The sequence below is a fragment of the Apis mellifera genome, linkage group LG8 (assembly GCF_003254395.2).
Source record: "Apis mellifera strain DH4 linkage group LG8, Amel_HAv3.1, whole genome shotgun sequence".
In the NCBI taxonomy this organism is placed as follows: domain Eukaryota; kingdom Metazoa; phylum Arthropoda; class Insecta; order Hymenoptera; family Apidae; genus Apis; species Apis mellifera.
In genome coordinates, this window is record NC_037645.1 from 7188810 (window position 1) to 7204333 (window position 15524).

The following is a 15524-nucleotide window of genomic DNA, read 5'->3' on the forward strand; positions in this document are numbered from 1 at the left end:
TATTATACTTATTATATTTTTATTATATTTTTTTATATTATATTTATAATTATTTATTAAAACTTTTATAATTTGTTTATTAAATATGTCTTTGTATTATTATACATATAAAGTTTATTATATATATACTTTATTTGTTAAAATTTAATTACATTACATAGTACATGCATATGCAAAAAATTTATGTAATATAAAATCTAAAAAAAAATTTTTTTTAATTTATATAAAGAAAATGATAAAATTAATCAGACATTAAAACTATTTTTTAATGGCACATCAAATCAAATTTTGTAAATTAAATATAGAAAAGTAAAGAGCAAAAGAAGATAAAGATAGAATGATCAGCATCATTTCTAGATGTAGAGATAGAGTAATAATTAATCTTTAGCATCATTTCTTAAATAAAAAAATTTTTGAATGAAAAATCATTTTTCTCGAAAGATGATATTAGAAAGATAAAATAGAGTAAAAATTAGTCGTCAGCGTCAAAGATGTTTCTAAAAATATTTAAAAGATGGCGATAATAGTTAATTCTTATCATTTCTATCCTTTTATTATTTTATTTAGCTTGAATAATATTACATTTAAATCTATTTTTATAAAAAAATCTCATAATTTGATATTATTTTTATTATATTAAAAGATATAAGTGTAATTTTTAATTTATTCATTCAATAAATCTTTTTATTATTTGTAACAATCAAAAGACCATGAATATAATCCAATATATATAATACATGAAAATATTTATGAGAAAAAAAATATCAAAGATTATTTTTAAAATTTGTTAACTTTATTAATGAGATTTCATCAATTTTTGTGAAATTAAATTGAATATAATTTCTAGAGGGCATACCAAACACTTTGATTTTTTGAGCAATCGGTATTTCAGAACATGCAGTCCCATAAAATATTATATCTTTCCTACATTTCATTTGTGCTGAAATGCTGATAAAATAAAATTTTTATATTAATTTTATCTAATTCTATTTAAAATAAATTTATTCAAGTTTTAATTTATATTATATCTTATAGTTAGTAATACTTCATTTATGATTTTGAAATTATTTTTAATTTGTTAATTAATATCTAAAATGTTTAAATTAGGAATGTGCAAATAAATATATATTATTGTGCCAAAATTTAGGCATTTTAAGAAAGGTATAATATTTATCTTTTGTTTAAGTTATTTGTTACAATGTCATCAAAAACAGAGGTTACATTAGAACATTTTTATATATTTAATGGTACATATGCAAAAAAAGAAGGAGAGGCAAGTAAATCAAATTTAACTTTGAAATATTTATAATTTTTTTTAAATCTTTATAAGTTTTTTTATGTTTTTATTTGTTTTCTATAGGAAGAAAAAAAAATACTTTATTATTATCCAGAAAGAGACTTGGATATTCAAATTAAAAATATAGGTCTCAGTGAAGCAATTATTAAATTTGCACAGTAAGTATTTTAATTTTAAAATAAAACTTCTAAAAATTAACATTATAATATATAATATTTTACATATTAATATTTTTTAATACATTGTGTATCTTATTTTTTAAATTTAGGTCATTTAATCCTGGACAACCATGTGATTATTGTCATACACATAAAACTCGTCAAATTTATTATCAACCAGAACCAAATTTTTGGATGGTAATGGTAAGTTTTTATTATTATCACAAAAAAAATATAAAAAATAAAAAAATACAATATATTTTATATTTTATATAAAATTGAATATTTGGTAAAATTTTAAAACTTTGTAATCATTTTGTAGATTGTCGGTGTACCATATGTATGGAAAGAAAAAGATGGTAATAAATATACAGAATATCAGTATGATGAAGTTTCTAGCAGTGTTTGTCAAGCTATATTAAAGCAAGCATATGTTATGTTTAGACTATTTATGGGATCATTTGATACTATTATTAATGAACCTGAATGTGGTTCTATAACATTATTAAAACATAAACTTGAACATTTTTATTCAAGGGTAAATCCAATTTTCAAAAATATTTATTATAATATTTTTTTAATATAATTTTTAATATAATATATTTTTTTACAGTATTTAATGTCTTTAAAGTTAAATAACAGTGATATTTTAGATGTTTTCCAAGGTTTACAATTTTTGCCTCTTGATAAAATAACATTTTTACGAGTTCAATGCTTTATGAATCTTGTAGAAGCTATGTTTTCTCAAGTAAAATACACTGCATTTCTTTATAATGATCAAGTTGTATGGTTAGTATTATAAATAAATATTATATATAACAGTTTAAATATTATTGTACATTGTTTTTTTAGGAGTGGTTTAGAACCAGAAGATATGCAAGTAGTTTATAATTATTTAGTAAGTACACTTTTACCAGCTCATCTTGAGAAAGAACTTCATGAGGGTTCATTGCCCAGAAATTCACCTTCACCATTTACTACTATTCATTATGGAAAGTTAGTAATCACATAATTATTTATTTTTTTATGTACAACAACATAATGAATTATATAAATCTTATAGATTTGTCACTGGACCATCTAGTATTAATGAACCAAGTTTAATTGGAAAGTCTCCTAAAGTATTTATTAATTATTCTACAAAACCAGTCTCATTATATTTGGTTGTTTATAGAGCATTAAGTGCTACAATATGCTTGTTTGTTGATAGTAAGATTTCTTTCTTTTTAATTTTAAAGTTTTTTTATTTTAAAAATGTCAAAAAATATGTATAAAACTAATGTACTTATTTTAATATAGGTAAAACAAGTTTATTAATAGATTTCTTTAAAAGTCTTGATAATTTTCTTGGTCCACAATTGACTACACTCGTTAGTTCTGTTGCAGAACAATGTGCTAAACATGTAATAGTTTCTTCAGAATCTTGCAAATATTTATATTTTAATAAACTTAATTTAGCTTATAAGAGTACAATACATCCAGATAATAGGCGATGTTCTAATGTACTTACAACATCTGAAGTATTGAGAGTTATTACTGATATATATAATGATACAAATAAGTTAGTATATAATACAACAAAATTTTAATACAAATTTTTTATTTGACGATTAATAAAAAAATATATTTTTTATAATTTTTTTATAATTTTAGATTAAAAGAAGCTGGAGAAATTATCATAAAAACTATGAGTGATTATTGGGTTGTTGGAAAGTTATCAAATTTAAGAGAATTTTTCGTAGTTATTCAACAAAAAAGTGCAAGTATAATGGAAATAGAAGGTAATAATAACAATATATATTTTTTATGATAATCTATATTGCTTTTTAATTTAATATTATATAATTGAGAATAATATAAAAAATAATAATTTTTGTTTCAGATGACGTTAAAAAACTTTGTGAAAAAGAATTAAAAAGTATATTTTTCCATTAATAAAAAAATCTATCTAATAAATTTATTAGGTATAAATATTCAGTGAATATTTTATACAACGATTAAATAATTGTTTACTCTTTTAATTAATGTATAAATGATATATAATCTAAGAAAATTAATATTGTAATTATAGAAATAATTTATATATAAATTTTAATATAAAATATAAAATCTGTATATACACATATATATTATATATTTTTAATGTATTTAAAATTTTAAAATGGTATATTTTCAAATAATATAATTATTATTAGATCAATTAAGTAATATATACAAATTAAACAAATTTATAAATCAATTCATATTTTGCTTTTTGTTAAATTATAATATATTTTATATTAAGTTTAATTCTTATTAATAAAATATTAATATCAAGTGATAAACAATAATATGTGATCTTGAATAAAGATCTATTTTCATATTATTGATCATATTTTTTAATTCGTTAAAATCATCATTTAATCATTTCTAAAATTTCCTGTAAATTGTATAATAATGAAAAAATTTGAGATTAAATTATCACTAATTAATATATTAAAATACTACTAAAAAATAAAAATTAATCAGAATTGAATTATATTTAAATTCGTAAATAATCGAATAGTATGTGTAATATGCATAAAGTTGGCGCGCAAAAGCGCCACTAACATTCACACTCAGAATTAATCAGACATGTCGTCGGACGTATTTGCTGGATTAATGTTCACTTGTAAAGATATAAATAAACTGTTAATTAGTTGACCTGTTTTGTGCAATGAACCGTATGAAGACCGCAATATGTGCGTAGTTGTATGTACACAACCTTTTTTCCGGCAATCCAAAGGTAAGCATACAAGAATGGCGCGCGCGCGCGTGTCCAATGATCGACTTTACCGTAGCAGACGGAACATATTGTTTCGTCGACATTTATTTCTACTTTAATGTGCGCAAATTTTCTTATTGAGCACGCACTAGTTGATGAAATAATTTTCCTTTAATATTTTTGTTATTTATTCTATTAAAATTTAATTTTGAGAAATTCTATCTCTATTTCTTGTCTCTACTCATTCTTATATTTACTCAAACCTGAACTTCCGATCCATACTCTAAATGTCAATTTGACAATTGTTGAATGATGTATTGTGATATGATGTTGATAAAATTGTGATACTGATGTTGAATAAATTAAAAAAACTAAAATGGGGAAAGATGATTTGGTGAAAATAAAATTCTATAGTGAGAATAAATGAAAATTCAATCTCGCGATAATGCGAGAAGAAAACTGTACTTCATACTGATCATTGATAAGGACCATCAAATAGGAAATTTCCAGTAATGTACATTTTTCATTTATTATCTAAATCAGGAATTATTATTAAACTTTGTTACAATATAGTTACTTTATTTTAATATGTTCTATATTGTATTTTTTTTACAGATGAACGTTCCACTATATGGACTTCTTGGAGTTGTAGCTGCTTTACTAGTATATATTGTTGGAATTGGAATGATTGTGAAGTTATTCATTTGTCTACTTGCCTTAATTTTAGGGTATGATTCAATAGTTGTTATTTTATATAGTGTATATTTTATAGTGTATATATCAAAAATATTAATTTATATCTTTTATTGTAGAATAATGACATGTATATATAGAACATATGGCGCAAATCTTGACAATGCAGTTAAATCTGAAAGAGAAGACTTAGATAAGAAGACTGAAAAGTTACGACAGGTAAATAGATATTAAATTAAATTAGTATTTAAAAATTTTAATAATTCTTTTTTTATTTTAGTATATTCTAGATCTATCTAAACAGAAGATGACTTTTACTTTAGATAGAAGAATCACTGGCAGCCGTATTATTGATGAGTCCCTGCAAGTACATAATCAATTTATGAACTTTTATTATTTTTATGTACTTCAATGTAAAATAGAAAGAGTAACATAGCGATTTATAATTTTCCTCTATGTAGGAAATATTAGATTTTGTAATCAGAGATTATGTGGAACCATGGTACAGCGTTATTACAGATGATGAAGAGTTTATATATTCTGTTCGAGATACTGCTCAAAAAATAGCTATCAATATTGCAAATCGGTACATAATATATATAATTTAAAATATTTTTTAATTTTATTTTTATTTTTTTTGAAATAATCTAATTTTCTAATTAGAGTGAAAGGTGTAGATTGGATACCATATTTAACCACACGCCTCGTAGACGATGCAGCTTCTCATGTTAGATTGTATAGACAAGCAAGAGCAAGAATAAAACAACTTCGAACGAAAAAAGTACAGAAAGGTAGTACCAGTTCAAGTACTTCTAGTGGTACTCCTAAAAAGATACCAACGCACAGACGAAATAAAAGTGAAACAGATGTATTTTGGTATTCCCAATCTAAGTTTTACATTCCCAATTTATGCTCTCTTACTGAACCTATTGAAAGTAATGAAGAGAAAGAGGAAGAGTCATTAGAAAAAATATTTTTTGATTTGGAAGTACAGATGGAGAATAATTTGATTTGTAGAGATCTTTTATGTACTAATAGTACTCAAGAACTTGAATTTCTGGGAGAAATATCTGAAATTTTGTTATATCTTGTGTTACCAAAGGGAGACTTTGATTGCTTGACTGTAAGATTTATTTTGAGGGAATTGTTAGTAAACGTAATAATTAAACCATTATTGGATTTATTTTCTGATCCTGATTATATTAATCAGGCATGTATATGGCTGGTAAGTATATTGTAAAGACAATGTAAAAATTATAAACGAAATCTAATAATTTCATTTTTTTAGTGTGCTAAAGAAGGTGGTTTACCCAGTGATGTGTTTCTAACAGTGATCAAAGTAACAGATAGCTTAGATGAATTAACAGCGACGAAAAATATAGTTTGTAAAGAAATAGCTCATCTTCGTTCTAAGGATTCTGGGGGAGAGGATGATCTGTTAGTGAAACAACAATTAAACAGTTTGCTTTATGTAAAAAAAATTCTGGAAACTAGGATTATCGGAATGCAGGAAGGATTGGAATCTGAGGCTGATGGAATTGGTGCTCAGCCCGATTGGAATAGGCTACTGATACCCGGACAAAAACTAGTGAATTTACCTTTAGATGAATTGTTAAAAAATAATATTGCATTAAGTTACTTCATTGATTATATGACTTCCATAAATGCAGAATCATATCTGTTTTTTTATCTGAACATTTATGGCTGGAGGGTTTCAGCAGAACAACAGATATCAAATATAGAATTACAAAAACTACATGCAACACAAACAACTCCTGGTCTTATGGGTACTAAACGTAAAAATACAGATTTAGAAAACTTAAAGGAAGCAGCTACTAAAATTTATCAGCAATATCTCGGCGATAAAGCATCCCTCAAATTACAATTGGATGATGCCTTAGTAAAAACTTTATTGACTAGAATAAGAACTGAATCTGTGAAAGAAACATGGTTTGATGATCTTAGAACTTGTTGTTATGAAAAATTGCAAAATGAAGATCGATTCCTACCAGGTTTTAAAAAGTCTGTAGCTTATGTAAAACTTCTCGCTGAATTAGATCTTCTGAAAGATCCAACGTCTGAAGAAGATACAAAATCTTTGGACAGTATTAGTTTGTCAAGTACGAATAATGAATTGGAAACTTTAGATGAAATATCCGAGATATATAAATCTGAAGACACTAAAATTGAATTAAAAGATAGTAAATTAAAATCTAACTCTTCTACAAGTTTAGCTAGTATTGTAGAACCAAATGAGAACAGAACAATTGAACCTGATTCTGAAATTAATATGAGAACTATGAAAAGTATAAGGAAGGCAGCAAGCATGGATACAGATCATATTACTGAGGGCAAAGACATTTCTTTTTTTTTGGAATCGAATGCAGATCAATTTGTTAAATTAGATGAGAATACTTATGATCAGAATGCCATTAAGAAGCTACAGCAAGGAAAATTTGAAATAACTGCAAAAATTATTGAGACTGGTATAGTTAACGATCGTGGAAAGACTTATGGAATCTACGCAGTGGCTGTAACTAAAAATTATGATTCTGGTTATCAAGAAAAATGGCACATTTATAGAAGATATTCTGATTTCTACAATCTTCATCAAAAGATTAAAGAAAAATATTACGATCTGGCAAAAATTCCTTTTCCGGCGAAAAAAGCATTTCATAATATGGAGAGAACAGTTTTAGAAAGAAGAATGTTGATGTTGAATGCCTGGATGCATCAACTAACGAAACCAGCTATTGTCGAGGGACATATGGGTTTGCAAAATTTGTTATTGAATTTTTTGGAGCAAGGAGATTACGATAAAGGTGTTACCGGCGGACAGATATCCAAAACAGTAAGTATAATAATTAAAATTTTTCAATAACTGAAAATAATTAAAATATAGATAGACAAAAATATAAAATGTATACATTTTTATATTGTTATTATTTTATAATTATATTGTTTTTCAATTAAAAAATATAATAAAAGTAATTAGAAGTATTTTATTCAAAGAATTTCAGTTACTCGGTACATTTCGCATATGCATAAGAACATTATAAAAGATATTTAATTCTTAATTTAATATAGATAGATACTCTGATGAATCCATTAAAAACATCAATGAAAAGCGTAACTCAAGCAGTAAAAACTATGCCAGATAATATGTTGAATACTGTAGATGGAGTTATGGATAATATAAGTAAATTTTTTGGCAATCCAAAGAAATCAAGCGCCTTATATGAAAACACTAAAGTTGGTGCTAGTCTAGATGTGGAGGTACTTATTTTTTCTTTTTAAACTGTATTAATAATCAAATTTAATTATTATATCTTAATTTATATTTTTTTTTTATTTTAGACCGACGATAACATTCCTTTACGAATAATGTTGCTTCTAATGGATGAAATCTTTGATTTAAAAGTAAGAAACCAATGGCTTAGACGAAGAATAATTACGTTACTGAGGCAAATCATTCGTACAATGTTTGGAGATATAGTAAATCGAAGAATAGTCGAGTATGTTTCTTTACTAACAAGTCCAGCTAGAGTAGCAGGCTATTTAAAATTATTTAAGTAAGTAAATTTACATTTTATCATAAATAACTAATTATTAATAATTAATTAATTAACATTAACTAATTATATTATATTATATTACATTATAGGAATAGTTTTTGGCCCAATGGGATTAAAGCCGACAAGAAACCGCCCAGAGATACAGAAATGAAAAATAGAACAAGAGTAGCAGCCAAGATTGCTCTTCTGTCATGTCTTTCGGATGAATTGAAACATATCATAGGCAGTGAAACAACCAGGAAAGGTCTTCTGAGAGTATTTGAACTTTTCCAACGACCTGTGCTCAATAGGAGACTTCTGTACGTGCTTCTAGAAGGAATTATAGAGACTCTGTTTCCTCAGAATAATTTGGTGGATATTTTCCGAAAACTTTATTCAGTTTCACCACGAGTACAAAACAAAAACTATCAAAAATCTTAAGATCTAACAATGTTCTTTGGAAATTAGCAATCTATGAGTCTTTTCGTCGAATTCTATCTGCGCCAAAGAACAAGAACTAGATAGTGGAATAAGTGATTATTATGATTATTCAACATTTTTGGGTGAGCAAAATCGATTTCTCTCCGATTGTAAATGATTTGGAGAAATCATTTAGACGAATAAATAGTTCACAGAAAAAATTAGGAACCAATATTCATGCCTAGATGAATTGTAAAATATAAAGGACGTCAATCCATGCTCATGTGAAAAATTATCTAACTTATTAAAACTAAGCGATCATGTACATTATTATCTCAGTCCATTTCATTGCAATAAGTGAAAAAAAAGAAGAATAAAGAACGAAAATCGTTTTTCAAACTGGGAACAAATTGAAAGTTTAAAAAAAAAAACTTTCTGAACCGTAATCTTTCAATTTCTAATATGTATATTCAAGTAAAAAAAGTGCAGTAACTCAGTGGCCAAATAAGTCTAATAAACGATATAATTATGAAAAAAAAAAAAATGCACGAATTAATTCGAGCACGTTCAACAGTAGGTTTCGACTTAACGAATCTCTTAATTATTTCATAGGGACACACATATTTAAGGATATTATGCATTCCAATTTGCATTTCAACGATGTACTTCACACTAAAAAATATGAAAAAAAGAAAAGAACACTTTTTACACGTGTACTAGAAGACCAACTTTTTCACGACGGCGTTATTCTTTCATACAAACCGTCGCGAATATATATACTTAATTCGTAAAAGATTTTCAATGTATTGTGCCATTTTAAATCCGCATGTAGTAAGGGGAAAAAAAGGTAATATAAAATTTCTATTTATTTTGAATTTTTTTGGAGAAAATCTCATCGGTAAGTTATAAGTTTGTAAAATGTTAATTTAATTTTCCAATTGTCGTTAATGGATAATAATTATTTTCAACGACAGTGTAAAATTATTGTAAATGTCGTACAATTGTATATATACATAAACGTTATTTCTATCGTGTTAAGGCGCCATATCTGTCATCGTTTACTTATTATTAAAGAAATTGTTTATAAATCGATACTATTTACTCTCTTCTCGCATCCCTATCTAGCATTATTGTACAAAAGTTATAATTGACTGTTAATATATCTTTAAAAAACTTTCTTTTTAAATATAAAAATTTTTTTTTATTTTTTTTTTTTTCACAGATCTAAAATTAAATCAAAATTATTGAAATTTATGAAAATTTGTGAAATAAATTACAAACATTTCACATAAAAAAGGCAGAAAAAAAAAGACCAAATCTATAGAGTTGTATAATCGAAGATTCGATACTACGTTATGAAGATCAAAGATAGAAGAAACTAAACTTTTCTGATTATGTTAAAAAAATCACAGCGATTAATCAGGTTCGTACTTCAAAAGCTGTGATAAAGAAACTTGTTAATTACCCCGAATCGATTAACCGTAGTTACTAATAATAGCGGGGGGACTCGCGACGAGAAGAGAGAAAAAAGTGAGCGAAAACAAAGAAACTTTATTACCGGAGGCCTGCTGCTGCAAAGATTAGGGGATGTATTAGGAGAAAAAGAGGGGGAACGGGTACAAGAGCATCGTCTCATCGTTGTCGCGTCATACGGGGATATTTTGCTCGGGCAAAAAAAAAAGAGAGAGAGAGAAGGGGGTTCTCTAAGTGTTTTTAGCGTCTGAGGAAGAAGGGTCAGACTAGACCATCAGGCCATTTTAATCCTTGTAAATTTCTTTTCATTTCATCAACCTCCTCATCTCCTTTTACAAATTTCCCTTCTTCGCAATTTGTAATCGTCTAAATGGCTTCTTAAAAATTAATTCCTTCCTCTCAATAAATGTTCCTCTCTCCTTTTTTACACCTTCTTTCTCCTTTATATAGCAATTTTATATAGATGACCTGTTGTTCATTTATTCATTTACTATTTACTCATTTCTAAGAATCTTCCTCCTACTTTTGTTACAGATTATTTCTTTGGAGGAAGGTCGAAGGAACTTCTTATCCCCTCCCCCCCTCTAAATCTTATCCTCTTCCAATTTCCAATCCCGGAAACCTTTATCCAGATCATGGCTTCGATCTCGAGACCGCTAAAAAACGTAGTACCTACTCTACCCATTGTGGCAAAAAGAATCGGCGGTGGCGGGACTAGCGCATTTTCAGAAGGGGTTCCAGCAGCGGTCGGCCCCCGGGCTCTCTCTCCGCGCGAAAGCAGAGGGGAAGTACATCGTCAGAGGCGTACACAGGCCGGGCAACGACTACCGAACGACGTACTAACGAAAGAAAATCGATATGCATGATTCACGCACGCGAGAGAGGACGCCTCGAAGGGGGTCCAAGGGGCAGGGGTACGCAGGGGTGGGTATATATATATATATACGTACTGGTGAAAGGCTGTAGGAGAGGCAATAGAGGGGAAGGGAGAACGGAGAGCCACTCTTCTCCCTTCGTGCTCCCTTTTGCCGCGAACTAAGGGGACGGAGAGAGAGCTGTATGCGCGATCAACACACGTAATTCTATACAAGCGCACGAGGAGGGGTATTCTTACAATGCTACCCCCTCGGTCACTCGATCAGTCGTGTCCAGAGTCCCATGCTCGTTGCGAACCTTCATGGCTCTCCTCCTCGTCGCAATTCTTCCCGTGTCTTCCCGTGCCTTCATCAATTTATTTCCATTTTTTGCCTCTTTGTATTTTCGCTCTGCAGTTTCTTTTTCTCCTTATGACATTTCCGGGATCTATGCGAACAGTTGTAACACAGTCGGGGGGAGAGAGGCGGGAGGAGGGGAGGGGAGGGGTAGTGAGGGTTTTCATCGAATGCGTCGGCGTCGACTCGCTAAGATGCTAACTCCAGTGCGCGATCGCCGATGATCCCCCGCGTTTGTGATTTCGATTTTGAGAACTGATGTATCGATACATCCGAGGAGGATCGAGGTATATATCATCAGTGTACCGGTGTTTATAGTGGTGACTGCCTATGTTAGAGAAGCGGTGGGATGATGTCAATTTTTGCGTCGTTCTTGTAAGGCATCATTGACAGGAAGGACATCCTGTGGGATATCAATAATTTTGGTAACAGGTAAAGAGATTTTTAAATTTATCGAAATCGACGGATGATACGATATGCGGCTTTTTGATTCGTTTCATAATGATGGACCAATGATTTTTTTTCTCTAATTTCAAATCAATACGATATTTGATAATCTTTGTATATATATATATATTTGTTTTATGAGAAATTTTTATCTTATTTTTATATTGAAAAAGTTTCTAAATTAATAATAAATATACAAAATTGATATTCGGTTTAATGAGAATGATAATTTACTTCTGGTAAATTAATTTTCTTTAATCCGAATTTTATTTTCAATTCAGTTTTAACTTTTCGAATTTATATCTTTTATATACGTAAAGTTTGATATAGAAAAAGAAATCCGTGAGCGGAATATGCGACTGCATCGCTTCTTTCTTCGCGTTGGGGTGGCTTGGGGATTTCGATGCAAGGCTAGCAGCGTGGTTTCTTGGCGCGTCTAAAACTATTATTATTATTATTCGTTATTTTAAAGTCATTGACCATCAACATCACTCATTAATTCCATTAATTTCGTAATTATAACGTTAATTATTTTTAATCTTACCTGTTGCTAAAGATTTAACTTCAAAAATTCTTCATTTCGGTTAAAACAATTTTATCAAATTTCTTTTTCGGATCCTTAATTCTTTCTATAAATTAAAAAAATTCTCGTGTATTAAAAGATTCAAATCCCTCCAAATTTCTACCACGAACTGCTAAAAAGAATGGATAGAATTGCATAAAAATACACAAATTTAATTGCCTGGAATATCAGTCGGATTAATAATCGTTATTCCAAAAAACCGAATCGATCGTTCTGGAAATTGCGTGCATCCGCTTCACGGCGTCGATTTTTCTCGCTTAATTCGCACCACCGACACCAGGTCGATGCGTAACGCAAGAGAATAAAACGAGAAAACGATGCCAGGCTGCGGTCAGCTGGGTCTGGTTCCGAAACAAGATACGCCTGGGACTTAAAATAAACAAACAGTAATATGCCACGAACCGAATAGAAAAGTTAGTCGATCTACTATCGATTCTATTATAAGATCAAACTACATACTGTACCACGCCTCTTCTCCTGAAAAAAAAAAGAAAAGAAAAGAAAATTGCAATAATTTTAATTAATTTTAACGTTAATTAAAATGAACGGTATAAGGAAAATTTTTGGAACGCGATTCGATCGAGGACGAGATAGAAATTTGAATCGATACCTATCTCGGCTAGAGCGTAATGGTAGAGCCTCTTTCTACGGAGGGAGACCATCTGTACGGGGTGACTGTTGATCCATCCGTCGAAGAATCGTTGCGCACACAACGGCGCGCATTACGAATTCGATTCACTTTTCTACTTATAAAATATAAAGTGTCTTTTAAAAGATCATATATCTTATTTGTTACAATACAAAAATAAACAATAAATTTTTTTTTTCCCTAATTTTTATCATCGAATAATTTTTTATTTATATTTAAAATATTTTTCGGTATAAAAGAAATCATCTTCCGAATTTTTTGACGATTTATTATTGTTAAGAATAAAATCCAAATATTATTAAAAACTTTCAATTTCAGAAAGAAATATTTTTAGAATATTTAATAATTTTAACTTCGTAATTTTCCTTTCCCAAATAATATCCGAGAGAAATTGTAGCATTTAACAAGGATGGAATCACAAAGTCAGTGCTGGGGAATGTGTTTCATGTCTAATAGGAGGGTAGAACTACTAGGGACAATCGTAGAAACACCTGCGCGCACGGGGAAATAACTTCGACGAGCATCTGCCCGAGGTTTAATGGCCTATTTTCAATTACATTTTATCCTCGGAGACTTATCCTTGATTAATTCTCAAAATTTCCCAAAAGTATAATAGTTATCGCATCTCGTTCAAAATCTTTAATTATAAATTATATTAATTATTAAAAACTAACCTGCACACACAATGTGTCATGGCACAAACAAATAATAATGATAATAAAATTAAAAGGCTTACCATTGAAGAAGGTAATATTCTTTTATTATAGAATTGAAAATCTTTTCATCAACTTAAATGAATTTGTTTGAAGCATAATTAGATAAATTGTTGTAAACTCGTCCGATCAGAATTCCTGAATAAACAGATGAAGAAACTGTCTGGATCTCGGAACATGCGACTCTCGCGACTAAGGCGTATCAGTATCATTTAAAGGGGCTGCAAACATGATCCGCAACCGGATTAGCTTACTCTACGTCCAAAGAGATATACGTAGACCACTGGTTTATCCTAGTTCTTCGCAGCGCGAAGGTCGTCGCACTTCGGGGAGCGCTCACAGCGGCATTTGTCTGAAAAAAACATTGAAAAACGGGATCGTATTTCTGCAATTCCGCGTCACGGATGTTATATATCATTAATAAGAGAGAAAGAACGTAGAAAGAAGCAAGTTTCTTTCTAAATAAATTTACCTATTATTTGTTTTTATCCCTAGATTCATCACTTGGATACTTCAAAATTAGGCAAATATCCTAGCCTTACCATTATTCTTTGCATATACATTGCAGGATATATTGAAAATATAAAATTATAACAACTTGAACTAGCTAAGCATCCATCTTCATTAAGAGAATTAAAAGAACATTCTTTCAAAATTCAATTAGATTGCACATTTCTTCATTTCCACCAATCTCTTAACAAATAGATATCCTAAATTTAAAACCATCTTAATGCTAAAGATCCACTTAAATAGATGTTATAATCCAACGTAGTCGCCTTTTCAGTAAGTCTGACCAGAGTAAGAGAACAGAGTCGTCTTCTCGAACGACAGGCTAGAAGGAGCTTGCTGACAGGAAGAGAGACGCAGGTACAGGCTGGAAATGGAGAAACAGGGACGACGATGCATAGGTGGTCGCAATTTGCACCTAGAAGCACAGAGAGTACCGATATCTAGTATCCCGTCGTATTATTACGCTCGAGGGCGTTCGTAAGGGGGAACTGAGGTCCAGGGATGGCCGGCCGAGTAGGTGTAGGCTTACTTTGGACTCTGGTGTGGGATTACCGTACTTATATTCAAGTCTAATATTAAGTTACCATTTTGCTTTACGGCAAGTGAACAGGCTGCCTGCATATAGGAAGCCATCCGAGCGCTCTTGGGACAGTCTGGGTTAGGTCTGGGCCCACCTACGACACATAAAGCCTCACTCTTTCTTCCCATCATTCTTCTCGTTGTGTCCAAAAAAAGTGTCACCAGAACTTCCAACTTCTTCAAACATTTTGAACGAAGAACTCGAGCAGGAAATACTTTTCTGAAGGAAGAGTACGTTATGTTTCTACTGGAACTAGAAGAAATACATTTGTGGAGTGGAATTGTTGATTAATATGATATTAATTGTTGGATAAAAGTGGAGTTTTTACTTGATCGATTTTGTACAAATGGAAGTTGGAGTAGGAATATTTTCAAGTGGATATTTTTGTCTTGAAAAGTGATGTCTTCTTCATTCAGTTTTAATAGTTTTCCCTCGTCAGTGGAGGATATAAAACTTCTATAAGTTTCTTAGTTCAAAGAAAGTGCGGCTCTGA

The 15524-nt window shown here is 29.6% G+C and overlaps 3 protein-coding genes across 6 annotated transcripts; 2 read left to right on the plus strand and 1 right to left on the minus strand.

The window, feature by feature from the left end:
- The first annotated feature begins 873 nt into the window (after positions 1-873).
- Positions 874-3390, plus strand: LOC552623 (vacuolar fusion protein CCZ1 homolog). Its single transcript, XM_624997.6, has 10 exons — positions 874-1273; positions 1361-1455; positions 1566-1659; positions 1778-1993; positions 2069-2244; positions 2308-2451; positions 2519-2664; positions 2755-3016; positions 3109-3236; positions 3338-3390. Exons 1-10 carry the CDS (start codon positions 1199-1201, stop codon positions 3388-3390), a joined length of 1389 nt encoding a protein of 462 aa, XP_625000.3. The 5' UTR covers positions 874-1198.
- Positions 3391-4027: 637 nt separating this feature from the next.
- LOC413460 (sorting nexin-13) lies at positions 4028-9955 on the plus strand. 3 transcript variants are annotated; one of them, XM_396904.7, is made up of 10 exons: positions 4028-4219; positions 4814-4926; positions 5011-5110; positions 5172-5258; positions 5353-5477; positions 5555-6116; positions 6180-7742; positions 7979-8167; positions 8249-8463; positions 8556-9955. In XM_396904.7, exons 2-10 carry the CDS (start codon positions 4814-4816, stop codon positions 8884-8886), a joined length of 3285 nt encoding a protein of 1094 aa, XP_396904.4. In that variant the 5' UTR covers positions 4028-4219; the 3' UTR covers positions 8887-9955. The 3 variants fall into 3 exon arrangements, with proteins under 3 accessions (XP_396904.4, XP_006564567.2, XP_006564566.2); XM_006564504.3 differs by lacking the exon at positions 4028-4219 and adding an exon at positions 4254-4712; XM_006564503.3 differs by lacking the exon at positions 4028-4219 and adding an exon at positions 4254-4707.
- Positions 9956-14545: 4590 nt separating this feature from the next.
- On the minus strand, positions 14546-15497 carry LOC113218943. 2 transcript variants are annotated; one of them, XM_026442335.1, is made up of 3 exons: positions 15360-15497; positions 15036-15283; positions 14546-14866 (listed from the first exon to the last, which is right to left on the minus strand). In XM_026442335.1, the coding sequence occupies exons 2-3, from the start codon at positions 15160-15162 to the stop codon at positions 14658-14660; spliced, it is 336 nt and encodes a 111-aa protein (XP_026298120.1). In that variant the 5' UTR covers positions 15163-15283; positions 15360-15497; the 3' UTR covers positions 14546-14657. The 2 variants fall into 2 exon arrangements, with proteins under 2 accessions (XP_026298120.1, XP_026298119.1); XM_026442334.1 differs by having other exon boundaries at positions 15036-15409.
- Positions 15498-15524: the final 27 nt, after the last annotated feature.

Bases quoted from the DNA above. Each gene is read 5' to 3' on its own strand.
- LOC413460 (XM_396904.7), top strand. From the start codon at position 4,814: ATGAACGTTCCACTATATGGACTTCTTGGAGTTGTAGCTGCTTTACTA. The intron at 5,111-5,171 runs GTAAATAGATAT...TTTTTATTTTAG, and splicing joins AGACTGAAAAGTTACGACAG to TATATTCTAGATCTATCTAA. The intron at 8,168-8,248 runs GTACTTATTTTT...TTTTTATTTTAG, and splicing joins GTGCTAGTCTAGATGTGGAG to ACCGACGATAACATTCCTTT.
- LOC552623 (XM_624997.6), top strand. From the start codon at position 1,199: ATGTCATCAAAAACAGAGGTTACATTAGAACATTTTTATATATTTAAT. The intron at 1,274-1,360 runs GCAAGTAAATCA...TGTTTTCTATAG, and splicing joins ATGCAAAAAAAGAAGGAGAG to GAAGAAAAAAAAATACTTTA. The intron at 1,994-2,068 runs GTAAATCCAATT...ATTTTTTTACAG, and splicing joins TTGAACATTTTTATTCAAGG to TATTTAATGTCTTTAAAGTT.
- LOC113218943 (XM_026442335.1), bottom strand. From the start codon at position 15,162: ATGATGGGAAGAAAGAGTGAGGCTTTATGTGTCGTAGGTGGGCCCAGA. The intron at 14,867-15,035 runs GTAACTTAATAT...CTGTGCTTCTAG, and splicing joins ACTTGCCGTAAAGCAAAATG to GTGCAAATTGCGACCACCTA.